The sequence below is a fragment of the Oncorhynchus kisutch genome, linkage group LG1 (assembly GCF_002021735.2).
Source record: "Oncorhynchus kisutch isolate 150728-3 linkage group LG1, Okis_V2, whole genome shotgun sequence".
NCBI classification, from domain to species: domain Eukaryota; kingdom Metazoa; phylum Chordata; class Actinopteri; order Salmoniformes; family Salmonidae; genus Oncorhynchus; species Oncorhynchus kisutch.
The window spans coordinates 7,618,316-7,646,283 of record NC_034174.2 but is presented as its reverse complement, the minus strand read 5'-3'; the positions used below and the strand labels follow the sequence as shown (position 1 = coordinate 7,646,283).

The 27,968-nt window shown below is 43.4% G+C and overlaps 4 protein-coding genes across 5 annotated transcripts in view; 3 read left to right on the top strand and 1 right to left on the bottom strand.

The window, feature by feature from the left end:
- Positions 1-1,287: 1,287 nt before the first annotated feature.
- Positions 1,288-3,279, bottom strand: LOC109899922 (translation machinery-associated protein 7). Its single transcript, XM_020495560.2, has 4 exons — positions 3,157-3,279; positions 2,612-2,667; positions 2,374-2,461; positions 1,288-1,964 (listed from the first exon to the last, which is right to left on the bottom strand). The coding sequence occupies exons 1-4, from the start codon at positions 3,170-3,172 to the stop codon at positions 1,930-1,932; spliced, it is 195 nt and encodes a 64-aa protein (XP_020351149.1). The 5' UTR covers positions 3,173-3,279; the 3' UTR covers positions 1,288-1,929.
- Positions 3,253-5,673, top strand: LOC109899914 (mitochondrial potassium channel-like). The gene is made up of 4 exons (XM_020495547.2): positions 3,253-3,363; positions 3,731-4,132; positions 4,333-4,497; positions 4,598-5,673. Exons 2-4 carry the CDS (start codon positions 3,791-3,793, stop codon positions 5,426-5,428), a joined length of 1,338 nt encoding a protein of 445 aa, XP_020351136.1. The 5' UTR covers positions 3,253-3,363; positions 3,731-3,790; the 3' UTR covers positions 5,429-5,673.
- A 292-nt stretch (positions 5,674-5,965) lies between these two features.
- LOC109899905 (DNA replication licensing factor mcm2) lies at positions 5,966-17,647 on the top strand. The gene is made up of 16 exons (XM_031807961.1): positions 5,966-6,081; positions 6,922-7,112; positions 7,995-8,158; positions 8,808-8,935; positions 9,034-9,172; positions 9,392-9,611; positions 10,215-10,422; positions 10,652-10,786; positions 12,055-12,246; positions 13,112-13,205; positions 14,030-14,280; positions 14,861-15,100; positions 15,294-15,536; positions 15,929-16,111; positions 16,462-16,617; positions 16,930-17,647. The coding sequence occupies exons 1-16, from the start codon at positions 5,968-5,970 to the stop codon at positions 17,038-17,040; spliced, it is 2,769 nt and encodes a 922-aa protein (XP_031663821.1). The 5' UTR covers positions 5,966-5,967; the 3' UTR covers positions 17,041-17,647.
- Positions 17,648-20,757: 3,110 nt separating this feature from the next.
- Positions 20,758-27,968, top strand: part of LOC109880719 (podocalyxin-like protein 2) — a 28,525-nt gene continuing 21,314 nt past the window's right edge. The window contains exon 1 of one of the 2 annotated variants that reach the window (XM_020472946.2): positions 20,758-21,186. In XM_020472946.2, the coding sequence (XP_020328535.1) occupies positions 21,156-21,186 (31 nt within the window). In that variant the 5' untranslated portion in view covers positions 20,758-21,155. The remainder of the gene's footprint in view (positions 21,187-27,968) is intronic. The other variant, XM_031807398.1, reaches the window with a different exon arrangement.

Here is a 27,968-nt window from a genome sequence, read left to right as displayed (position 1 = left end):
TTGTGCTGAAAAGGGATGATTTGGTGGACTTGGTCGGCGCCTTGCAATGAGTACAACCAGGCTGAAGATGTGGATGCCTTCGCCAGGGACCCGTCCATTTTCCGCTTTAAATGTCTCAATATTGGTAAGGGGCACAGGAGCATTGGAATTTAGCGTGATCCATTCATATGCCATTTGATTTAGCAAATCATATGTGAATGTTAAACAGACAGACAGGTGGAAATTAAAGCAGAGAATAAAAGTCCATCCATAAACAGATGTAATAAATGACTTCTCATCTCTTCCTGGGTTTCTCAAAGGTAGAGGTTCTGATCGCAGTGCACACCAAGCCTGAGGACTCAACAGGAGCTGGATGAGCTTTATGATGTCTTCCTGGAAGTGAAAAATAAATGGAAGACTGATGTAAGTTCTGAGATAAGCCATTGACAGAGCTTAACACCACCCTTGGGTCTAGAAAATAGACCTACAGTATGAGCCTTTAACAAGTAAAATACAAAACCAGACACATCTTGATTTTCAAGATAACTCTTGTGTGAGAATAACATTGATTTATGAACAAACTGCTCTCATAAAAAACACTGTCCTCATTCCTGATGACAAATGAATACATTTGTTGTGTAATGTTTCTCTTGTACCAGAACTTAATGATCTTTGTTGACTTTTAACGCAGACCGGTCCTACGTTTCTAACAAGGACACGAAAACCGCTGCAGTGACATGTCCACCGGCTGATTAAAGATGACTGATACCACAGCGAACACAGGCAACGAGAACACTTGACAGGTGGCTCGCTGATTTAAAAAACATGTCTGAAAATGGTCAATCACCTATGGAGATAACGTGCACGTTTTAAAATGTCATAAGGTATTATAAAACACATTTACTTGTGTAATATGACTGCTGACTTGTTCTGATCCACAGATTACATGCTTTACACCATCGTGCCAAACTATTCTACTTTCAAAAGGCATATGTGTGTTCTAAAGAAGATGGACGTACACACGCCAGACAACACAAGCCAAGTTTAAACCTGGCAGATGGTTTGGTTAACAATATTATAAACTATATGAAATTAACACTTTAGTAGCCTACAGTGACCATCTGTCTACGCTTGAAATACATGTAAAAGGTGAACCCTCTGGCTTACACCTCCACATCTATCATGCTTTATCAGTGACCATAAATTACCCTGTTGAGGTGAGGGACCATTAATTACCCTGTTGAGGTGAGGGACCATTAATTACCCTGTTGAGGTACAGCTGAAAGGACAGACACCAACTAAATACAGTAAGCAGCATCATTGCGCTTTATTCTGAATCTCCCAAACTTTCCTCTTAAGGAAAATCATCTAAATGGGTTAAACAAGCAACATCTTTTAAACACACATCACTCCACACATTCAAAAATCCGGTGTCAAAATCTGAACAATAAAATTAATTGTAGATAAGAAAACTAATTTTCTCGAACTGGGAAACAGTTCATGGACTGTATGAAGAGAATTTAGGGAACGGAAGAGAGAACCTCAACAAGAGAAGCTGAATTTACAGATACAGATGCTAAAGATGCAGGTGGCCAAGCTTGGAAGAAGTGAAACTGATTACATTTGACCATAATACACTATATTTGTGCTACACATTGTAACGGGGCTGTCACAACATCATGTTGGTATGTGTAGTGTAGCTATTGATCTAATGATGACGTGTTTCCTGACTGAATCTCAAAGATTACAGAGGAGTGTAAATACAACAGTAGTTACAAGACTTTAATAGTACAGAACTTCTTCCTTTACAAGAACACACTGGAATTTTTTTTTTTTAAAGGGTCATTTCATGTATTTTACCCATTCTTCAATGGACCCAAACAAGACAGAAAAATATGGGGGTGGGGGGCTGTGATTCAGCAAATGAGTGCATGATCTTCTAACGCCAAATCACTTCTTTCCAGACTTCTTGATTCCGCCACCAGCTGAAACAAAATGGAGAAGTTGAGAAAACCATCTGAAATATAAAATATTAACTTTTTGTAGAAAACTCATGTAGTGAGGCACTAATGTATAGCCTCAAAGACACCTGTGGCAAGCAGAGTACATTGAATATCAGGCAAGAATACCCCCCTCCCCCCACCACCAAAAAGCTAACACTGCCACCTAGTGTTGAGAATCAATAGGCCTATTCTCCTCAGTACTTGAGATACTTTTTTGTTATCCTCTGCAGTATAAAGACAGTTAAACATTGGCATGGGTAAATAATACTATATATCTGGAGTCCGTGAATGGGTGGTTGGGTAGATTTGGGGCAAGTTGAAAGTCCACCCTTTGATTAAGGTTCTTATTAAGATTCTTATTGTCAACAAGAACAAATACATTATTCTTTACTCAAAGGTCCTTTTCCTGCTGCTTTCGTCTTCAACGCCTCCAAGGCTTTCTGGTCTTCTTTCTGCTTTTGTTTGAAGGCCATTTCATCCTGGATTTGACAAAGCAAATCTGCTCAGGATTACAATGGAAATAACACCGGTCCACATTTTAATGTATTCGAATTTTCAAAAGATCCTGAGCGTTCCTTCAGAATGATACAGGCTACATACAACATTGTGTCAACAACACAATGACTTACATCATCCATCTCCTTAGTCGCTTTCTTGGCAGCTTTTAAAGGCTTCTTCTTACCACCTGTAAGACAAGAACCCATTGAATTAATATGAATCAATACCGCATATGAGCATCACACAAAGCCCAGAAGGTAGCATGCTACGTATAACTAGCTAAACTTGATTAAGACATGTGGGAGAAATGTACACATTATACAGCTAGCTAACCATCTAGCATAACTGTGATGCATTTATTAGCAAGCAGATGTTAGTACGAGCAATCTACAATATATGAACATATATGGTACATACGAATGCCATCCCTGTAAATAGATTGAACTTTCTAGCCTATAAGTAGCATGGCTATCTCTTTGCTTTGGCATGGCTTGACAGGCGCCAGCTATTCAAGCTACAGTATCTAGCTACATTGCAATGCATTGCACGAGTTGCTAGTTAGCTAGTCTGGACAGTCGAAGTCGAAACTTTTCTTCAATCTAGTAGAGGCAATATTACGTTTCCCCTGAAAATAAATATCGAGCTTTATGTCAAAAAATGTACATGTGTATCTCACCTTCTCTTCCGGACATATTTGAGACTTTTCAATAAAATCTCAATTAAACAACTGAGATAGCGTATTTGCAGTTGCTTACTAATCCGCGCTGTTAGGACCTTACTTCCGCTCTAAACCGGATGCAGGATGTTTGCGATGCGCCTTATCATAAAAGCGTTCCGTAGCCAGCTGATAATTTGCCGAACAATCAACACTTGAAGACAACCGGTACGTGATTATACTTTTTTAGGTACAAATAAAAATCAGAGAGATTAATAGCTACGAGTAGATCATGACGTTAATTTAGGCTTGGGTTGTCTTAAAGCAAGTTTGCAAACTGTCAGCTGGTAGCTAGCTAGGTAGCTTTGATCGCTAGCCCGTTCTCTATGGTAATTGATTGGGGGTCTCAGCCACTGCATCATGCATAACATCCAAAATGGCCATAGATTTTCAATGAATTGCATAAACATCAGCATTGTAGAGGTCAAATGAGCAGTGTTAAAAAATATTGATGAACATTCATTGATACATCGAACCTCAACAGCCCACCCATATACTGTACTTTGATACAGGGTTTGACTGTACTGTTTTACAGGTGGCAGCTCCAATGTCTTCTGCTGTAGTGTCATAGTGAATATCACCGACTGGCTTCTCAATGAGGTCCGGAGGGAAACCGCTCATACCATGGTGCCATGGAACATCATGTCTCTACCGTTTCCACATCCCTTGGACGGTCAGAGGGACTGTGTATTCCAGCAGGAGCTACAACACACAACAACAGAAACCACCACAGCCAAAAGATGACAGAGTAGATAAACCTGCTGTGCCTATTCAGGAGCATGCCATAGCTACAATACAGAATCTGACTGACGTGGGGAAGCAGTGGGGGCAGAAGTCTATGAGCACTGCCTCAAACACAGTTAACTACTGGTGGGAGAGGTACGAGGAGTTTGTAGGCCTGAATGAAGTCAGATATGCCCACTCTAAAGTTACAGAGGTAAGACAATATGCAAGCCAGGTGTATTGAACTGGAGGTTTTGATGCATTTTTCACTGTATCTATCTTGTCTTACTATCTCTCCACTGAGTTTTCCATGACCTGACCAGGAGAAAACCCTAGTTTGTCTTGGGACCCAGAGTTTGGTCAGATTATGCATCTCTATCCTGATCTTGTAAATGTTGTCATGTTTTTCTTTAGGCAGAAAAGGCCTTCATGGTGGCCAGAGGGATGGTGCGTGAGGCCCATGGCAGCCTGGAGGCCCTACAGGTCCGGCTGAAGGAGGTGAGAGATCGACTGGATCGGGTCTCACGAGAGGAGGCCCACTACCTGGAGCTGGCCACGCTGGAGCACAAGTTGCTGCAGGTAACAAATGTCAACACAGAATAAAAATGGAACATACACACATCTGTAGTGTTGCACTCTATTTAAAGAAGCAAACATTCTCACAATGTCTTGACCATAGGAGGAACGTCGCATGCGAACAGCCTACGAAAAGGCAGAGGGGGCTGAAAGGGAGAAGTTTGCCTTATTCTCAGCGGGTGTACGTGAGAGCCACGAGAAAGAACGGACGCGGACGGAGCGCACCAAGAACTGGTCCGTGATAGGCTCTGTACTCGGTACCTTCATAGGGGTCATGGGTTCTACCTATATCAACAGGGTACGCCTACAGGAGCTGAAGACTTTACTACTAGAGGCCCAGAAAGGACCAGTCAACCTACAGGAAGCTATCAAAGTCCAGGCCAGTATGCATAAGACTCAACAAAAGGAACTGAGAGGCCTTATAGACACCCTGAGGACGACACTACAGCATAGAGCAGCTCAGGCTGAGAAAGATGTGAAGAAGCCAGTGGCAGGTCCTGTTCTGGTTCCGGAACCCATCGTGGTTCCGGAACCCATCGTGGTTCCGCCTCCACCCCAACCCTCTCCAAGTGCGTCTGAGACAGTTCTAAAAGAGATATTGCTCTATAGCCAGAAGACACAGGTTCTTATAGAAGGAGTCCAGCCCCAGCTTGGGCAGCTTGACCAGGGTGTTGGGAAGGTTGAATCAGAACTCAAGGACGTGAAGAATTTAATTGAGACGTATCATAGAGAAGAGAAGCCACCTGTCGTGATAAGTCAACAAGATTCACAGATGTTTGTATGTGAAACAGAGAGTGTTATGCAAGGAATTGACCAGACAGAGAAAAGACTTGAGGCTCAGATAAACCAGACTACTATGTACAACACTGTTCTGGCTTACGTTGCGCTTGCTGTCACTGTACCTGCGCTGTATATTTTCTTCAGAGGTGTTTGACTAATGTTATGTACTGTAAAAGAGTGTTATTAATCTAACCAGGTCCATCTTGATTTACCATGAAATAATTACAAATTAATATTGTGATGTGCTATTCATGTCTTTTATACAGGGAAAATGAACCATGCACTGATGTGAAATCAATGACTGTATGAGAGTACTATAATTATGTTTAAATGCAATACATTATCACATATTTTGAATTACAGTACTTGATCTATTAAAATGTAATATGTTGTCAAATATTTTATGTTTTGAATGTAGATTTGTTATATAAATTAATCCTAAATAAATTGTCACTCCTAGAAAAAAGAACATAAAACGTGTATTTCACACAAAAATGTGCTCAAGCGTGACAGCGTTGCCCGATTTATTTATCAGTTGGTCCTATGACGGAAGTTATACAAGCGGTAACCCGGTTCTTCCGGAATGCTGGGCGAACCAAAACGAGTGCACCTAAATGATCTGACCAATCACAGAGCCAATAATTAGCGCCGACCAATCATAATACTGAGTTTGGTTTTCAAGGTAACATATTCATGAGGTTTCGCGCGCTTTCCATACCACGTGAAGATTTCGCGCGAAAAGTCAGTGGTCAGAAAAAAAACACTTGGGTAGAAGCAGCGGAGACAAGCCAGCAATACACAATGGCGGTGAGTGATTATTATAGAAAATAGTTTTATATTAACATTGCATGCTAATATAAAAGTTCACAGGTGGCTGTTTATCTCCTGTGATTGGTTAGCAAGTGTTCTCTTTTTGCTCTTTAGTAAAGCAAAGAGCAGAAGAACGGGACAGGAAGCAGATTAGCTAGCAACGTTGTTTTGCCCACAAATTTTAGCTAGCTATGTTACTTGCCAATTTAACTAGGCAAGTCAGTTAAAAACAAAATCTTATTTACAATGACGGCCTCACCCGGCTGACGCTGAGCCAGTTGTGCGTCGCCATATGGGACTCACGATCACGGCCGGTTGTGATTACAACCCGGGATCTAACCAGGGTCTGTAGTGACGCCCCTAGTACTGAGATGGCAGTGCCTTAGACCGCTCATAACTTGATGTAAAGTTGACAAACACTTAGTTATAGATCAAAGTGATAGATAAACTTAATAAAATGTACTATGGTTTATACATTTTCATTGGCCATGTTAAAAGTGATACAAATCGTTGAATCTAGAATTGTATTGTGCGATAGTTAGCTAGCTAGTTTGTTTGCCAGGTTGTCAGCCATCAGTCGGCGTACGAGCACTCCATTGTCACCATCATAGTTAGCAAGCTAACTAGAGAGACCCTGGTAACTAACTTGAAAATGAAACGTTTCATTTACATAGCTCAAGGTCGCTAGCTAATTAACGTTAGCTCTTTGTTTACTACGTTACAGTAGTTACATCTTGTTACAATAACATTGTTATGATATAAGTCATCACATAAATAACTAGTCAAGTTTGGCTAATCGATTTTTAACAAGGGTCTGGGTATTCTCCTCTTTGTCAGGATTCATCTGAGTCATCTCACATGGCGACCAGCCCCAGCCATGGTTCCAGACGGGGAGACCTGACCTCCAGCCCGGGGAGAGACCTGCCCCCCTTCGAGGATGAGTCAGAGGGGCTCCTGGGTGATGGTCCTCTGCCAGGGGAGGAGGAGGAGGGAGATGGGGAGGAGCTGATCGGAGATACGATGGAGAGGTGAGCAAGGGGAGGTGTTTATTTCATTCTAGCTAACTCAACGTAACTCCGGTAAACTAGCTAGGTTACAGTCTTACTGTGTGTTCATCTTCCTTGTGCTGCTGTGTAACATGACTGCAATAAAAAGAGTATTCAATACCTTTTAGGGATTCAGTCACGGACTCTTACTGACAGTTGTGACTGCTTTGCATGATGTATTGTGGTCTCTACCTTCTTGACCTTTGTGCTGTTGTCTGTGCACAATAATGTTTGTACCCTGTTTTGTGCTGCTACCATGTTATGTTGCTACGATGCTGTGTTGTCATGTGTTGCTGCCTTGCTATGTTGTCTCTCGTGGTGATTTGTGTTTTGTCCTATATATATATATTTTTTTTTAAATCCCAGCCTGTCCCCCCGCTTGAGGCCTTTTGGTGGGCCGTCATTGTAAATAAGAATTTGTCCTTAACTGACTTGCCTAGTTAAATAAAATACATAAATTTAAAGTGGAATTGATCCTTGTCGTTTATCTCATCCTGACTGTATACTGTACTCGATATCATCTACCGTATCTTGCCTATGCTGCTCTGTACCATCACTCATTCATATATCCTTATGTACATATTCTTTATCCCCTTACACTGTGTATAAGACAGTAGTTTTTTTTGGAATTGTTAGTTAGATCACTTGTTCGTTATTACTGCATTTTCGGAACTAGAAGCACAAGCATTTCGCTACACTCGCATTAACATCTGCTAACCATGTGTATGTGACAAATAACATTAGATTTGATTTGATTTGACTTAAGACGTAGTTCTTTACATAGTGTTCTGGTTTCTTTTATATTATCAAAGCATTTTCGTGTTCACCACACTGATGCCATCTCCCCCCCCCCCCCCAATACAGGGACTACCGAGCCATCCCTGAGCTAGACAGGTATGAGGAGGAGGGTCTGGATCTTGACGAGGAGCTGTCGGAGCTGTCTCCTGGAGCCAGGGCTGCTGCTGAGGACGCCATGAGGAGAAGAGACAGGGAGCAGGGAGGCAGGCTGAGGAGAGGTCTACTTTATGGTGAGGATGTTTATATATTATATACATTGAGATTCAGGGGAAAGGAGGGTAGGCTGAGGAAATTAGGATATTATATATATCTCTTGAGGGGGGCAAACTCAGGAGAGGACTGTCCTATGGTGTATATATTCCATACAGAGAGTATGTCATGTAAAGGCCCAGAGAGCCGAATATACTGTCGGCCCTTTAAGACCTCTAAGTTTGGCCCGTAGTCTTTGTCTATGAAGATACTGCATTAGGCCTATATACTATATCGTAATCTTACGCTGTTGTGGAATGTATGAAGTATTTATTTTTATTTTTTTATTTAACCTTTATTTTACTAGGCAAGTCAGTTAAGAACAAATTCTTATTTTCAATGACGGCCTAGGAACAGTGGGTTAAACTGCCTGTTCAGGGGCAGAACGACAGATTTGTACCTTGTCAGCTCGGGGATTTGAACTTGCAACCTTCCGGTTACTAGTCCAACGCTCTAACCACTAGGCTACCCTGTAACTCCAAACCCTGCTGTATCAACGACTTCCACTAATCATTCACCTTTCTTCCCAAACGTTTCTGTTCATCGTAACAGTGAGGATGAGAATTTATCTTAAGCTTACCGCGTCAATTAACTCTACTCATTTCTACTCAATTCTCTTCTTCCTAACAGACAGTGAGGATGAGGATGAGCGCCCGGCTCGGAGGCGTCGCCTGGCTGAGCGGGCTGCAGATGGGTCTGGGGTGGAGGGAGAGGATGAGGAGATGATTGAGAGCATTGAGAACCTGGAGGACATGAAGGTAAGAAAGAAAGAAAGAAGGAAAAAGTCATTTTTATCCGTTTTAGTTTTTCAGATTTTGTAAATGTCTTTATTCTCCCTTTGATTGGTTGGTTGTAGGGTCACTCAGTCAGGGAGTGGGTGGTCATGGCCGCTCCTCGTCTGGAGATATACCACCGTTTTAAGAACTTCCTGCGCACCCACGTGGATGAGAACGGCCACAACGTGTTCAAGGAGAAGATCACCGACATGTGTAAAGGTATTCAATATAAGTACTAGACTAATCTATCTGAAATTTCACACAGAGAACAAGGACAAGGACTGGTGAGCTATCAGGACATAGCAGCCAAGGAGGATGTCCTGGTCTACTTCCTGCCCGAGGCACCTACTGAAATGCTGGGGGGGAAAAAATACATTTTTTATTTATGTAAATAGTGATTTATGTAAACAGTGATGATAATATATGTAAAACTTCCAGAGAACAAGGAGAGTCTGGTGGTGAACTACGAGGACCTAGCAGCCAGGGAGCATGTCCTGGCGTACTTCCTGCCGGAGGCGCCTACTGAGATGCTGAAAATATTTGACGAGGCAGCCAAGGAAGTAGTCCTGGCCATGTACCCCAAATACGACCGCATCGCTCACGAGATCCACGTCAGGATCTGCAACCTGCCCCTCGTCGAAGAGCTGAGATCCCTCAGGTAAATACTGATTTTAAAAGTAGACTCAGTGACACAAAGTAGACACTTTTTCAACAACAAAGACCGAGGCTAATCTCATCTACATTTGTTACAGAGCTATTATTTGACCCTGCTGGTCATCTATGAAAGTTCGATCATCCTTGAAAGAGCCATCTGGCCTTATTGGCGATGTACTGTTATAATTTCCACCTGGCACAGCCAGAAGAGGACTGGCCACCCCTCATAGCCTGGTTCCTCTCTAGGTTTATAATCTCCACCCGGCACAGCCAGAAGAGGACTGGCCACCCCTCATAGCCTGGTTCCTCTCTAGGTTTCTTCCTAGGTTCTGGCCTTTCTAGGGAGTTTTTCCTAGCCACCGTGCTTCTACACCTGTATTGCTTTTTCTTTGGAGTTTTAGGCTGGGTTTCTGTACAGCACTTTGAGATATCAGTGGATGTAAAAAGATCTTTATAAATGTGATTTGAGGTAGAATATTAGAACGATGTGAACTCCCATGCACATAGGCTGATACTCTGTGGGGCCTCTTACACCACACCCTCTATAGGACTAATATAATTCAATTAGCCTCTTTCCAATACATTATCCTTTGTTATTTTTCCCTAGACAACTCCACCTGAACCAGTTGATCCGTACCAGTGGAGTGGTGACCTGCTGTACAGGTGTTCTACCTCAGCTGGGAATGGTCAAATACAACTGTAACAAGTGTAACTTCATCCTGGGGCCTTTCTTCCAGTCCCAGAACCAGGAAGTGAAGCCAGGGTCTTGCCCTGAGTGCCAGTCCTTCGGCCCTTTTGACATCAACATGGAGTTGGTGAGTCTAGCCGAACAAATAGATATGCTCTAAGGTAGTGGACCAATAGCAATACAGAATCTAGGTGAGTGAACCAATGGAGAATCGAATGAGATTAGAACGAGGAAGTGAAGCCGAGTGCCAGTCGACCAATCAGGCTCTTGATACGCGTATGACCCTGGTGACTTGATTTCCATCATTTAATAAATACAGGAAGGGAAAAAGTAGAATAATAACACTTCTTCCACAGACTGTGTACCAGAACTACCAGCGAATCACCATTCAGGAGAGCCCTGGGAAGATCGCCGCTGGCCGCCTCCCACGCTCCAAAGATGCCATCCTGTTGGCTGACCTGGTAGACCAATGCAAACCTGGAGATGAAATAGTGAGTCTGACTTCTAACATAACTTTTTTTTTTTGGTAGTTGGTTGATGTACGTACAGATGTACGTATGGTTTCAGAGGTAGATGGACCTGAGGACTCCATTATAACGTATGGTTTCAGAGGTAGATGTACCTGAGGACTCCATTATAACGTATGGTTTCAGAGGTAGATGTACCTGAGGACTCCATTATAACGTATGGTTTCAGAGGTAGATGGTACAGGGACCTGAGGACTCCATTATAACGTATGGTTTCATAGGTAGATGTACCTGAGGACTCCATTATAACGTATGGTTTCAGAGGTAGATGTACCTGAGGACTCCATTATAACGTATGGTTTCAGAGGTAGATGGTACAGGGACCTGAGGACTCCATTATAACGTATGGTTTCATAGGTAGATGTACCTGAGGACTCCATTATAACGTATGCTTTCATAGGTAGATGTAACTGAGGACTCCATTATAACGTATGGTTTCAGAGGTAGATGTACCTGAGGACTCCATTATAACGTATGGTTTCATAGGTAGATGTAACTGAGGACTCCATTATAACGTATGGTTTCAGAGGTAGATGTACCTGAGGACTCCATTATAACGTATGGTTTCATAGGTAGATGTAACTGAGGACTCCATTATAACGTATGGTTTCATAGGTAGATGGACCTGAGGACTCCATTATAACGTATGGTTTCATAGGTAGATGTAACTGAGGACTCCATTATAACGTATGGTTTCAGAGGTAGATGTAACTGAGGACTCCATTATAACGTATGGTTTCAGAGGTAGATGTAACTGAGGACTCCATTATAACGTATGGTTTCAGAGGTAGATGTAACTGAGGACTCCATTATAACGTATGGTTTCAGAGGTAGATGTAACTGAGGACTCCATTATAACGTATGGTTTCATAGGTAGATGTAACTGAGGACTCCATTATAACGTATGGTTTCATAGGTAGATGTAACTGAGGACTCCATTATAACGTATGGTTTCATAGGTAGATGTAACTGAGGACTCCATTATAACGTATGGTTTCAGAGGTAGATGTACCTGAGGACTCCATTATAACGTATGGTTTCAGAGGTAGATGGACCATATTGTTTGACCCCATTTTGAACATTCATGTGTTTGTTCATATGAGTAAAAATACCAAAGCAACTCTTCATATTTGGGGCAAAATTTAAAAAAAGCTCAGAGCGATACCTTTTTTCATTTAAAAAAAAAAATATATTTTCCCAAAAGTAACATTCTAACTTTTTCCCCCCCGCAGGAACTGACGGGCATCTACAACAACAACTACGACGGCTCTCTGAACATGGCCAACGGCTTCCCAGTGTTCGCTACGGTCATCATGGCCAATCACATCGCTCGGAGAGACAACAAAGTTGCCGTGGCCGAGCTCACTGACGAGGACGTCAAGGCCATCGTGGCTCTGTCTAAGGACGAGCGCATCGGGGAGAGGGTGAGTTAGGAGTACCCTGCTGAGAGAGAGATATTTTTGTGCGTATGTGGACACCCCTTCAAATTTGTGGATTCGGCAATTTCAGCCGCACCTTGCTGGTGTGATGTGGTGCAGCCTGATTCATCACTCCAGAGAACACGTTTCCACTGCTCCAGAGTCCAATGGCGGCGAGCTTTACACCACTCCAGCCGACGCTTGGCATTGCACATGGTGATCTTAGGCTTGTGTGCGGCTGCTCGGCCACGGAAACCCATTTCATGAAGCTCCCGACGAACAGTTATTGTGCTGACGTTACTTCCAGAGGCCGTTTGGAAGTCGGTAGTGAGAGTTGCAACCGAGGACGGACTACGCTCTTCAGCACTCGGCAGTCCTGTTCTGTGAGCTTGTGCGGCCTACCAAACCGTGGCTGAGCCGTTGTTGCTCCTAAACGTTTCCACAGCTCTAGCAGGGCAGAAATTTGATGAACTGACTTGTTGGAAAGGTGGCATCCTATGACGGTGCCACGTTGAAAGTCACTGAGCTTTTCAGTAAGTCTATTCTACTGCTTGTCTATGGAGATTGTATAAACCGGTCGGCAGTGGTTGTGGCCGAATCCACTAATTTGCAGGGGTGTCCACATACTTTAGTGCTCATATATGTGACAGACGCAATTTTCGGCGACCACTTTTGGCTCGTGGGTGCTACTTTCAGAACTATTGGCTAGAAGGTCAACTAAAGTACCGGAGAAGCTCATTGTGTAAATGTTGGTTGTCAATACCCGTAGCTAGAAGGGCTTTTAAGAACTCCTTATCTAGTCGTGTTGCCGTTCCTCGTATCATTTAATATACCCTATTTATCCCCTGGTCTATCTCCTGTCTCTCCGCAGATCTTTGCCAGTATCGGCCCCTCCATCTACGGCCACGAGGACATCAAGAGAGGCCTGGCTCTGGCTCTGTTTGGTGGAGAGCCCAAGAATCCAGGTTTGTGGACATTAGACGAGGCTATTCCCACGTCCCAATTCTATACCCTTTTCCCTGAAGTGGGTTCCACTCCTATGCTTTAACATTCCCTGTAGGGGGAGTGCACAAGTGTACACTTCAGGGGAAGGGAATGGGGGATTTGGGAGCAAAGTTTTGATCACACAACCTGACTAGGAAATATAACACACGCCTCCCGGGTGGCGAAGTGATCCAAGGCGCTGGGTTAGAGCCCAGGCTCTGTCGTGACCGGGAGGTACATTTGGCCCAGTGTCTTCCGTGTTAGGGAGGGTTTGGTCGGTAGGGATATCCTTGTCTCATCGCGCGCTAGCGACTCCTCTGGCGGACCAGGCGCAGTGCGCGCTGAGCAGGTCGCCAGTTGCACGGTGTTTCCTCCGACACATTGGTGCGGCTGGCTTCCGGGTTGGATGCGCGCTGTGTTAAGAAGCAGTGCGGCTTGGTTGTGTTTCGGAGGACGCATGGCTCTCGACCTTCGCCTCTCCCGTACGGGAGTTGCAGCGATCAGACTAACTACTACCAATTGGATATCACGAAATTGGGGAGAAAAAAGGAGTAAAAAAATATAAATACACAACACTATTTAAAACCATCCACGGCACTATTTAAAACCATCCACGGCACTATTTAAAACCATCCACGGCACTATTTAAAACCATCCACGGCACTATTTAAAACCATCCACGGCACTATTTAAAACCATCCACGGCACTATTTAAAACCATCCACGGCACTATTTAAAACCATCCACGGCACTATTTAAAACCATCCACGGCACTATTTAAAACCATCCACGCTCTCTCTTCTAGGTGGGAAACACAAGGTTCGTGGTGACCTTAACGTGCTCCTGTGCGGTGACCCCGGTACGGCCAAGTCCCAGTTCTTGAAGTATGTTGAGAAGGTGGCCAGCAGAGCGGTGTTCACCACAGGCCAGGGAGCCTCCGCTGTGGGCCTGACCGCCTACGTACAGAGACACCCGGTCACCAGGGAGTGGACCCTGGAGGCTGGAGCCCTGGTGTTAGCAGACAGGGGGGTCTGTCTCATCGATGAGTTTGATAAGGTGAGGGGGATTCTTTTTATACCCATCTGCTGATGGATGGGGGAGGAGCTTGTGATATTCACATTTCTCATGAGTAGGGGGGGTGGGGTCTCTTCTGGTCAGGATGGGGGGGGTGGGGTCTCTTCTGGTCAGGATGGGGGGGGGGGTGGGGTCTCTTCTGGTCAGGATGGGGGGGGGGGGTGGGGTCTCTTCTGGTCAGGATGGGGGGGGGTGGGGTCTCTTCTGGTCAGGATGGGGGTGGGGGGGGTCTCTTCTGGTCAGGATGGGGGTGGGGGGGGTCTCTTCTGGTCAGGATGGGGGTGGGGGGGGTTTCTTCTGGTCAGGGTGGGGGGGGTTTCTTCTGGTCAGGGTGGGGGGGGGTCTCTTCTGGTCAGGATGGGGGGGGGTCTCTTCTGGTCAGGATGGGGGGGGGGTGGTCTCTTCTGGTCAGGATGGGGGGGGGGGTGGTCTCTTCTGGTCTGCAACTTCTAATTGGAACCATGAGATTTCCCTGAACATGTGACATAACCAGGTTTAACTCTTGGCCCCACTCAAGATGTGGGTAACGGTGTGAGGCTTAACAAAAATCTCCCCTGTCCAGATGAACGATGCAGACAGGACCAGTATCCATGAGGCCATGGAACAACAGAGCATCTCCATCTCCAAGGCTGGCATCGTCACCTCGCTCCAGGCACGCTGTACTATCATCGCTGCTGCCAACCCTATCGGTGGTCGCTACGACCCGTCTCTGACCTTCTCTGAGAACGTGGATCTGACCGAGCCTATCGTGTCTCGTTTTGACATCCTGTGTGTTGTCAGAGATACTGTGGATCCAGTGCAGGTAAAGCTGCATATCAACTAGCGTCCGAATGCTAACTTCCCTCATACATGTTTTCATATTTTGTAATATTGGTACAAACTGGATTGTAATATAACTACTGTTGCTTAATTGATACTCTACAAAAACCCTGAGAACTTGATAACTCTCATCAGACTTTAACCTCTCTCGCTCTCTCTCCTTTTTACTACAACAGGATGAGATGCTGGCTCGTTTCGTGGTGGGCAGCCACATTAAGCATCACCCCAGCAACAAGGAAGCTGGCATGGCTGGCTTGGAGGAAGTGGTTCTGCCCAACACCACAGATGTGCCTCCTATCCCCCAGGAGCTGCTGAGAAAATACATAATGTACTCCAAGGAAAGGGTGCGGCCCAAACTCAACCAGATGGACCAGGATAAAGTGGCTCGTATCTACAGCGACCTGCGCAAAGAGTCCATGGTGAGTCTGTGACTAGTCTAGTATTGCCACAATTACAAAAAGTCTTGTTAGCTATTGGCTATTCCGAACAAACGTGAAAAAAGCTGGAAATCAAGGTTCTCTGTGTGAATCGGGGTTTGAATCCTGCGTACTACAATCCTGTTAACCGTTTGAGTTTCGATCCCAGAGCCAATAATAATCAATCGCTTTGTCTGCTGTAAGGGGACTGTCAGCATCCTGCTGTTGGATCAATAGTGAGTCATATCTTCTCTAGGCAGCTGATTTTATTTGGTTCTGATCACATCCCTGTTAATCCATATTATTACTGAGTAGGAGACAGTCAGGCTCCCCATCCCATCGAGTGTCTCATCATGGGTTTATTATCAGTAATAGATCTATGTATTCTTCTCTAGGCGACAGGCAGTATCCCCATCACGGTGCGTCACATCGAGTCTATGATCCGTATGGCGGAGGCCCACGCCAGGATGCACCTCCGAGACTACGTAGTGGAGGACGACGTCAACATGGCCATCAGAGTCATGCTGGAGAGCTTCATCGACACTCAGAAGTTCAGCGTCATGAGGAGCATGAGGAAGGTAAGCACAGGAACGGACTCCTCGACTTCAGGGGCCTCGGGTCGTCGACCTTAGGGGCCTCGGGTCGTCGACCTTAGGGGCCTCGGGTCGTCGACCTTAGGGGCCTCGGGTCGTCGACCTTAGGGGCCTCGGGTCCTCGACCTTAGGGGCCTCGGGTCCTCGACAAAAGTTCACTTTCAATGGATATGAATTGGTGTCTGGGAAACCAGTCCTGGGAGGAGGCTTGCTAGTCACTTCCTCTAGTGACATCCTGAAATCAACCTGTCTTCCTCCCTCGTTTACTGGTTTTCAGACAGGACAACTGGCTGCTGTTTACTCTGAACCCAACTTCTTCTTCTTCTTCTCTCTAGACGTTTGCCCGTTACCTGGCGTTCAGACGAGACAACAACGAGTTGCTGCTGTTCATCCTGAAGCAGCTGGTGTCAGAGCAGGTGGCGTATCAGAGGAACCGGTACGGAGCACAGCAGGACACCATCGAGATCCCAGAGAAAGACCTGGTGGACAAGGTAATGAGCTGTTAGTTAGTCATGGTGTTGTCTTAACGAATGATGTAAAATGTCTTCCTCGGTAATGTACCATTATACCAAGCTGCTAATCACGGTGCCATCTCAATAGTCTGATGGTTTCGTCTCCTCTCCCTCGTCTGTTGTCTAGCGAGATGCTAACCTTTGGCATAATCTCAATAATGTCAACTTGATTCAACTCTATCTATTTCTATTCTTCCCCTCGGGGGGGGGGGGGTAATAATATCTTGTTACATGTTGTTGTCAACACTGCTATAGTTTATGAATTATTGTTTGTGCTCTCTCCTTCCCCAGGCCAGACAGATCAGCATCCACAACCTGTCAGTGTTCTATGACAGCGACGCGTTCCGATCCAACAAGTTCTCTCACGACATGAAGAAGAAGCTGATCCTGCAGCAGTTTTAAATCTGTTTCCTGAGTAAAAAAAAAAAGACTAGCCTCTGTCTGTGTTCTAAATTGGTTTCCTGGGTAAAAAAAGACTAGCCTCTGTCTGTGTTCTAAATTCACCCTTTCCATATGTAGGCTACTACTTTTGAATAGGGCCCATAGGGGTGTGATTTTTTTTGTGGGGGGGGGGGGGGGGGCACAGCCTGTGGATGTGTAAATAGTTGTAAATGTTTGTCATCCTGTTGTTGGATAACAGAAGAATCCTAATAGGGAACAAAAAGCCCCAATTTTAATGCGATCAATGTTACAAATTGTATCTGTTAATGTACCAAGTTTTGTGAACGTAGCCTATATACCTTCATTGCAAACTACTTTCTACTTTTACATTTTGGAACACAGCTTGTTTGTTTTTTGTAACAGACTTTTTGACGTGTAACTGAGTATTACTGTCTTGTTTTTATTAGATAATCTGACCTGAAATCAGATTATCTTCTGGACACTGAAATATGATGTCATATTATTTTCTTCTGGACCAATGACTTTCTGAGGACCTTCATGACTTCCTGTTCTGGTCTGTGACTAGAATTCTGGGATATTTTTTTGGTAATAAATGTAATTTGTTGAAGCATGTCATCACCCTGAATGTACTGAAGACAAGAGATCTCCGAGTGGTGCAGCCGTCTAAGGCACTTGCATCTCTGTGCTAGAGGTGTCACTAGAGACCCTGGTTTGATTCCAGGCTGTATCACAACCAGCTGTGATTGGGAGTCCCATAGGGCGGTGCTCAATTGGCCCAGCGTCGTCCGGGTTACGGTTTGGCCGGGGGGTAGGCCGTCATTGTAAAATAAGAATTTGTTCATAACTGACTTGCCTAGTTAAATTAAACAAATAAATATAGGTCCTTTTTAAGCTTAAAGGACATAAATCGATCTTTGTGGACAATTTGTCACCTGCCGCCACTGCAAGGCATCGACATCTGTAGGTGTAGTGGTGCGTGATCTCTGATGTTAAGGAAATCGCACTTTTTTGCTGGCCTGAGGTCGACTGTGTCATGCTAAAACCGCAGAGGATACTATTTACCAAGGCCCCTTTTTCCCAATTTTTAAGAAATGACCTTTCCTACAAGTCTCAGTAGTTGGTATTCTGGCTTTACCTTGTGAAGGTGTGTAAGGGGCTTTTGCATTACACATGCTGAACATTCTCCCACTTTCTTACCGACAGATTTTTCTCTTGGGTGTTTTCAAGAGGGTGTTCAGTACATTTGATCTTTACTAATGCAAATTTTGTTGCCAGACTAGAATACATTTGAGAGAAGGGGTTCAGAAAATAAGGATCGATTTTAAAGAAATCCAACTAAATATATGCATATTCATGTGTTTAATCACCAATTTGATAGTTGTAAAAAATTCTTTTTTAAAATATTATTAGGAAAGTATGTTTGAGTATGCTTTCCATTAACTGGTTTGGAAAGCGTTTACAAACACAATTTATTGAATCAAAAATAGTGGTTTGATTCATTTGAGAATTGCCACATTCAGTTCTTATAACCCATGGTAAACTATAGTTTGTTAACAAGAAATTTGTGGAGTGGTTGAAAGACGAGTTTAATGACTCCCAACCTAAGAGTACGTAAACTTCCGACTTCAACTGTTATGTTACGGGATTCATCCGATAACATTGAGTTCACCCGAGTCACCATCTTCATTAAGTGCATTGATGACATCGTCGGTGCATTCAGAAAGTATTCGGACCCCTTGATTTTTTTTCTCCACATTTTCTTACGTTACAGCCTGATTCTAAAATGGATTAAATCGTCCCCCCCCCCCCCCCCTCATCAATCTACACACAATACCCCCATAATGACAAAGCAAAAATATGTTTTTAGAAATATTTGCAAATGTATTGAAAATACAAAATTGAAATATAACATTTACATAAGTATTCAGACCCTATACTATACTATTGGGTATGACGCTACAAGCTTGGCACACCTGTATTTGGGGAGTTTCTACCATTCTTCTCTGCAGATCCTCTCAAACTCTGTCAGGTTGGATGGGGAGCATTGCTGCACAGCTATTTTCAGGTCTCTCCGAAGATGTTCGATCGGGTTCAAGTCCGGGTTCTGGCTGGGCCACTCAAGGACATTGAGGTTTGTCCCAAAGCCACTCCTGTTTTGTCTTGGTTGTGTTCTTAGGTTTGTTGTCCTGTTGGAAGGTGAACCTTTACCCCAGTCTGGGGTCCTGAGCACTCTGGAGCAGGTTTTCATCGAGGATCTCTCTGTACTTTGCTCTGTTCATCTTTCTCTCGACCCTGACTAGTCTCCCAGTCCCTGCTGCTGAAAAACATCCCCACAGCATGATGATGCCACCACCATGCTTCACTGTAGGGATGGTGCCAGGTTTCCTCCAGACGTAATGCTTGGCATTCAGGACAAAGAGTTCAATCTTGGTTTCATCAGACCTGAGAATCTTGTTTCTCATGGTCTGAGTCCTTTAGGTGCCTTTTGGCAAACTCCAAGTGGGCTGTCATGTGCCTTTTACTGAGGAGTAGCTTCTGTCTGGCCACTACCATAGGTTTTCTCTTTGTCATTATGGGGTATTGTATGTAGATTGATGAAGGGGGGGGGGGGATGATATAATTCATTTTAGAATAAGACTGTAACGTAACAAAATGTGGAAAAAGTCAACGGGGTCTGAATACTTTCTGAATGCACTACCTCAATTACCTGTCATTGCTATTTGCTGTGAAATGTATTCCTTGTGTCACTAATTTATTGTTTTGTTTTTTTACTTTGCATTGTTAGAAAAGGACCCGTATGTAAGCGTTTCACTCGTAGTCTCATCGGTTGTTTATGACGCACGTGACAGATAAAATGAGTTGATTTGATTCTGTCTCTACATCTCGTCTATCAGTGAATTAAACTCCCAGCCTGCTGTATATCTCAGCCTGGTCTCATAGACTAGACGTAGCATAGACTAGACGTACTATGACACTCAAATCAGTTTGACATGCTACGTTTACTTAACACAAATTAAAGGAGTGTGCGTGTTCGAATCTCATCACAGACAACTTTAGCATTTGAGCTAGTTAGCAACTAAATATATTTTTTTCTACTTTGCATGTTTGCTAGCCCTTCCCTTAACCTTTTAGCTAACCCTTATCCCAAACCTTTAACCTAACTCCTAACCTTAACCCCTAGAGCTAGCTAACGTTAGCATTAGCCACCTGGCTAACGTTAGCTACAACACATTTGTGATGTCCTCATGGTATGATATGATATATTTTACGAAATGTAATTTGTAACATTGTAGGAATTGCACTTTCGTAACATATCATACCATGATGGACACCCACAAGTTAATACAAAACATAACATGTCATACTAAATAGGGTGTCTATAAAAAAGAATAATACGATATGCTCTGAGACCAGGTTGCATCTCTACAGCTCTTTTATCAGAAAACCCAATTGTGGGTGTGTGGGGTACCATTGGTAGAATACATAAAGGCCTGTTCTTCTAGTTTAAATTAATCACTGCACCCCTGCTGTCATTTACACGAAAGAATGTGACTGTCAACATTTAATTCAGACGAGAGGGTTTGCCTCTGAAGTTTCATTGTTTACATTATGTGACTTACTCTGTCGGAACTAGAAGCACAAGCATTTCGCTACACTCGCATTAACATCTGCTAACCATGTGTATGTGACAAATCAAATTTGATTTGATTTGCCCGCACATACAGGCGTTGTCATATGCTGCGTTCAAGACAACTCGGAAATGTCCGACTTGCACACTCGTTGAAGAAATGGTGCCGGAGTTTCCCATTTGGAAAATATCAGAATAGACCAATAACGTACATACATTTTTAACTCGGAGATACCGAGTTTCCGAGTTGTATTGAAAGCACCATAGTGGCAGCATCTGTCAGTGCGAGCCTGTCTCCACACACACATAGCGCTGAGAGAGACGCAGATAATCGTGAACCGGAGCATCCAAGTTCAGACGCATATCACGCGTAGCGTTTTTCTTAACCAGCCGGTATGCGATGAGGTGCGTTCTCTCCGCCCGCTACAGCTGAAAAACAACGAGCAACAACAGTTCTAAATAGTGTGGAATTGTTTTCGCTGCAGTCATGGCAGGCCTGCTTCGCCCGCTTTTATTCGGTAAGTCTCGTTTTTATTATGGCAGGTCTGTGCCGCTACTGTAGTCTAGTTACTGTTATTGGTGTCGCATGATAGCCCAAATCAATGTAAACTATCAATGTAAACGCGCTCAGTCTCTTTCAATTGAATATTGCTTGGTTGTTGAAACATTGATACAAAAAAATGGTATCATTTGTAATTGTTTAAATGATGGTTATTTGTGTTTTCTAACAGGATCCTCTTCCTATTATGAATTATCAACAAAAGCTCAATATGTCTCACTGAGTGTGTTTCTGCAGCGATCATAAATCACACGCCGTGTTTTCTAATGCAATATTCACAGATGCATAAAATTGTCATCATAAGTCTGTTGCCCAACAAAGGGGGGCCTGTATGTATCCAAAGAAAATCCATGTAGTTATGCTCTGTCATATCTCCTACTTTAAAAAAAGAAGAGAATGTTGAATGTGACTCATTGTGAGGCTTATTATAAAAGTGGACCCACTGATTGGTGCAGTAGTGAATTCAATTACACCTGTGTTTTAAACACGAAACCAGCGTGTTTTTAAATATACGATTTTTTTTCTTTTTGTTGATCTTTTTATTTTATTTATTTTTTATTTTACCTTTATTTAACCAGGTAGGCAAGTTGAGAACAAGTTCTCATTTACAATTGCGACCTGGCCAAGATAAAGCAAAGCAGTTCGACAGATACAACGACACAGAGTTACACATGGAGTAAAAACAAACATACAGTCAATAATGCAGTATAAACAAGTCTATATACAATGTGAGCAAATGAGGTGAGAAGGGAGGTAAAGGCAAAAAAGGCCATGATGGCAAAGTAAATACAATATAGCAAGTAAAATACTGGAATGGTAGTTTTGCAATGGAAGAATGTGCAAAGTAGAAATAAAAAATAATGGGGTGCAAAGGAGCAAAATAAATAAATTAAAATTAAATACAGTTGGGAAAGAGGTAGTTGTTTGGGCTAAATTATAGGTGGGCTATGTACAGATCTGACATCATGAGATTATTCAGATTTAAAATAGATGTGAAAACAATAAATATGATAGTTTACAGTACAGTACCAATGTTTTCCTGTTCCAGTGAAGTAAAACAGCCTAGACAAACAAGTCCGTCTGTCCTCAGACAGTTGAGAAGCAACACCAAACTCACGAGGAGCTGGATTGTTTAGATCTAGAATGGATTATCTAAGGAAAACCAGTCATATGTAGGCTGTAATGAAGTTCCTACAGGCTAGTCATTATACTGGACACGACGAGCACAGCACAGTCAAACCTGGTTGGAGATTATCCCGTTACTAGAGAGCACACACATTTATCTTGACAGTGAGTGGAGCACTTGTTTTCCTTCTGAGTTAAGTGGCTTTTACCACTCAACCCCCTCAACCCATAGTTTAATTGTAGTGACACTGTGCCTGACAGATATTGATTGCATGGAACATTGTAAACCATCACAACAGAGGCCACTAATTAGTGTTGCCACTCAGTGCTATAGCCAACTCCTTGTATTGTATGGTTCAATGAAAACGGTAGTCAGAGGAGTCTCCTTATGGTTCAATGAAAACGGTAGTCAGAGGAGTCTCCTTATGGTTCAATGAAAACGGTAGTCAGAGGAGTCTCCTTATGGTTCAATGAAAACGGTAGTCAGAGGAGTCTCCTTATGGTTCAATGAAAACGGTAGTCAGAGGAGTCTCCTTATGGTTCAATGAAAACGGTAGTCAGAGGAGTCTCCTTATGGTTCAATGAAAACGGTAGTCAGAGGAGTCTCCTTATGGTTCAATGAAAACGATAGTCAGAGGAGTCTCCTTATGGTTCAATGAAAACGGTAGTCAGAGGAGTCTCCTTATGGTTCAATGAAAACGGTAGTCAGAGGAGTCTCCTTATGGTTCAATGAAAACGGTAGTCAGAGGAGTCTCCTTATGGTTCAATGAAAACGGTAGTCAGAGGAGTCTCCTTATGGTTCAATGAAAACGGTAGTCAGAGGGGTCTCCTTATGGTTCAATGAAAACGGTAGTCAGAGGAGTCTCCTTATGGTTCAATGAAAACGGTAGTCAGAGGAGTCTCCTTATGGTTCAATGAAAAAGGTAGTCAGAGGAGTCTCCTTATGGTTCAATGAAAACGGTAGTCAGAGGAGTCTCCTTATGGTTCAATGAAAATGGTAGTCAGAGGAGTCTCCTTATGGTTCAATGAAAACGGTAGTCAGAGGAGTCTCCTTATGGTTCAATGAAAACGGTAGTCAGAGGAGTCTCCTTATGGTTCAATGAAAACGGTAGTCAGAGGAGTCTCCTTATGGTTCAATGAAAACGATAGTCAGAGGAGTCTCCTTATGGTTCAATGAAAACGGTAGTCAGAGGAGTCTCCTTATGGTTCAATGAAAACGGTAGTCAGAGGAGTCTCCTTATGGTTCAATGAAAACGGTAGTCAGAGGAGTCTCCTTATGGTTCAATGAAAACGGTAGTCAGAGGAGTCTCCTTATGGTTCAATGAAAACGGTAGTCAGAGGGGTCTCCTTATGGTTCAATGAAAACGGTAGTCAGAGGAGTCTCCTTATGGTTCAATGAAAAAGGTAGTCAGAGGAGTCTCCTTATGGTTCAATGAAAACGGTAGTCAGAGGAGTCTCCTTATGGTTCAATGAAAACGGTAGTCAGAGGAGTCTCCTTATGGTTCAATGAAAACGGTAGTCAGAGGAGTCTCCTTATGGTTCAATGAAAACGGTAGTCAGAGGAGTCTCCTTATGGTTCAATGAAAACGGTAGTCAGAGGAGTCTCCTTATGGTTCAATGAAAACGGTAGTCAGAGGAGTCTCCTTATGGTTCAATGAAAACGGCAGTCAGAGGAGTTGGCCTACTGGTATGGAACCAGGCTACACCCTTTTTCTATATCCTTTCACCACATCCAGACTCAGGGAAATCATTTGCCAACTTCATCATTTTTTTATGAGGGGATTGTATTATTTTCTGTCCTATTTCCATAACAGCCAATGAGTATATTACCTTGTCGCTCTATTGGTCCAGTGCTGACATTTTACAATAGTGCTGACATTTACAGTAGTGCTGACATCTGTTTTAAGCTCTATGCAGGCGCAGAAGAACAAGGACAGCACTTCGGTACAGTAGCCTATAGGCTTTTCTGAAACTCCCTCCCTCCACTGGCTCTGTGAAATGTGTTTACTTCAACACAATGCTTTCCACTGCGCTGGCTGGCTGGCTCACGACATCAGGAAGGATTCAATATCCAAAACCATAATTGTTTCTCAGTGACTATATTCTCAATTATTATTTTATTATTACATTTGGAAAGTATTCAGATCCTCTGACTTTCACCACATATTTTTTTTTACGTAACAGCCATATTCTAAAATGGATTCAATTGTTTTTTTCCTCATCAATCTACACACAATACCCCACAATGACAAAGCAAAAACAGGTTTGAGATTTTAGCAATAGTATAAATAAAATACAAATATTACATTTACATCAGTATTCAGACCTTTTACTCAGTACTTTGTCGAAGCACCTTTGGCAGTGATTACAGCCTCGAATGTTCTTGGGTATGATGCTACAAGCTTGGCATACCTGAATTTGGGGAGTTTCTCCCAATCTTCTCTGTAGATCCTCTCAAGCTCTGTCAGATTGGATGGGGAGCGTCGCTGTACAGCTATTTTCAGGTCTCTCCAGAAACTTTAGTTCGGTTTCAAGTCCAGGGTCTGGCTGGGCCACTCAAGGTCATTCTGAAACTTGTCCTGAAGCCACTGCTGTGTTGTCTTGGCTGTGTGCTTAGGGTCGTTATCCTGTTGGAAGGGTGAACCTTCACCCCAGTCTGAGGTCCTGAATGCTCTGGAGCAGGTTTTCATCTAGGATCTCTCTGTACTTTGCTCTGTTCATCTTTCCCTCGATCTTGACTAGTCTCCCAGTCCCTGCCGCTGAAAAAACATTCCCACAGCATGGTGCTGCCACCACCATGCTTCACCGTAGGGATGGTGCCAGGTTTCCTCCAGATGTGATGCTTCGGCATTCAGGCCAAAAAGTTCAATCTTGGTTTCATAAGACCAGAGAATCTTGTTTCACATGGTCTGAGAGTCTTTAGGTGCCTTTTGGCAAACTCCAAGCGGGATGTCATGAGCCTTTTACTGAGGAGTGGCTTCTGTATGGCCACTCTACCATAATGGCCTGATTGGTGGAGTGCTGCAGAGATTGTTGTCCTTCTGGAAGGTTCTCCCATCTCCACAGAGGAACTTTAGAGCTCTGTCAGAGTGACCATTGGGTTCTTGGTCACCATTAACGGTCCCCTAGAACACAGTGGCCTCCATCATTCTTAAATGGAAGAAGTTTGGAACCACCAAGGTTCTTCTCCCCTGATTGCTCAGTCTGGCCAGAGGGCTAGCTCTAGGAAGAGTCTTGGTGGTTCCAAACTGCTTCCATTTAAGAATGATGGAGGACACTGTGTTCTAGGGGACCTTCAATGAGGCAGAAATGCTTTGGTACCCTTCCCCAGATCTGTACCTCGACACAATCCTGTCTCGGAGCTCTACGGACAATCCCTTCGACTTCCTGGCTTGGTTTTTGCTCTGACATGCACTGTCAACTGTGGGACATTATATAGACAGGTGTGTACCTTTCCAAATCATGTCCAATCAATTTACCACAGGTGGACTCCACTCAAGTTACAGAAACATCTCAAGGAAGGTCAATGGAAACAGGATGCACCTGAGCTAAATTGCAAGTCTCTTAGCAAAGGGTCTGAATACTTATGGTATTTTTGTTTTTAAAAAACGGTTTTCTCTTTGTCATTATGGGGTATTGTCATGTCATTAAGGGGTATTGTCATGTCATTAAGGGGTATTGTGATGTCATTAAGGGGTATTGTGATGTCATTAAGGGGTATTGTGATGTCATTATGGGGTATTGTGATGTCATTTTCGGGTTTGTATAGATTGATGAGGAAAAACATTACTTTAATCCATTTTAGAATAAGGCTGTAACATAACAAAATGTGGAAAAAGTCAAGGAGTCTAAATACTTTCCGAATGCCCTGTATACACACATAAACCTGCTAATCTCAGCCTGTTCACTTTCAACAGTTTTCTGCTGTGAGAAATGTACACTGTAGGCAGCCAGAGAACAGGCACTATGCATTTCACTACTACCCACAGCTAAAGCTACCTGGCTGCCTACACAGTGCTGCAAAGTCAACCTCCCTCTGTCTGTAGCCCTGCCATCCTCCTACAGGACAAAGCAGCATCCTGGAACCCATTCAAAGCAGGTAGAATAGTTATTAATCACACTATTGACCCTCATGAATGTACTTAGCAGGACAGGTAAGTGATTGATCACTGATGTGGAATGATATGGATATAAGGAGATCGAGAGCACTCTATAGAGATGAAGCAGCCGAAGCACTTGTGTGAATCACACACACAGAGTTTTTATACTACCGGTCAAAAGTTTTAGAACACCTCCTCATTCAAGGGTTTTTCTTTATTTTTTAAAACTATTTTCTACATTGTACAATAATAGTGAAGACATCAAAACTATGATATAACACATATGGAATCATGTAGTAACCAAAAAAGTGTTAAACAAATGAGATTCTTCCAATAGCCACCCTTTGCCTTGATGACAGCTTTGCACACTCTTGGCATTCTCTCAACCAGCTTCACGAGTTAGTCACCTGGAATGCATTTCAATTAACAGGTGTGCCTTCTTAAGAGGTAATTTGTGGAATTTATTTCCTTCTTAATGCGTTTGAGCCAATCATTTGTGTTGTGACAAGGTAGGGTTGGTTTACAGAAGATAGCCCTATTTGGTATAAGACAAAGTCCATATTATGACAAGAACAGCTCAAATAAGCAAGGAGAAACGACAGTCCATCATTACCTTTAAGACATGAAGGTCAGTCTATCTGGAAAATGTCAAGAACTTTGAAATTTTCTTCAAGTGCAGTTGCACAAACCATCAGGCACTATGATGAAACTGGCTCTCATGAGGACCGCCACAGGAATGGAAGACCCAGAGTCACCTCTGCTGCAGAGGATAAGTTCATTAGAGTTACCAGCCGCAGAAATTGCAGCCCAAATGAATGCTTCACAGAGTTTAAGTAACAGACACATCTCAACATCAACTGTTCAGAGGAGACTGTGTGAATCAGGCCTTCATGGTTGAATTGCTACAAAGATACCACTACTAATGGACACCAATAATAATAAGAGACTTGATTGGGCCAAGAAACACGAGCAATGGACATTAGACCGGTGGAAATTTGCCCTTTTAGTCCGGAATCCAAATTGGAGATGTTTGGTTCCAACCGCCGTGTCTTTGTTAGATGCTGTGTGGGTGAACGGATGATCTCTGCATGTTTATTTCCCAAGGTAAAGCATGGAGGAGGAGGTGTTATGATGTGGGTGTGCTTTGCTGGTGACACTGTCTGTGATTTATTTAGAATTAAAGGCGCACTTAACCAGCATGGCTACTACAGCATTCTGCAGTGATACACCATCCCATCAGGTTTGGGCTTAGTGGGACTATCATTTGTTTTTCAACAGGACAATGACCCAACCCACCTCCAGGCTGTGTAAGGGCTATTTGACCAAGAAGGAGAGTGATGGAGTGCTGCATCAGATGACCTGGCCTCCACAATCAACCAACTTCAATCAAATTGAGATGGTTTGGGATGAGTCGGAACGTAGAGTGAAGGAAAAGCAGCCAACAAGTGCTCAGCATATGTGGGAACTCCTTCAAGACTGTTGGAAAAGCATTCCAGGTGAAGCTGGTTGAGAGAAT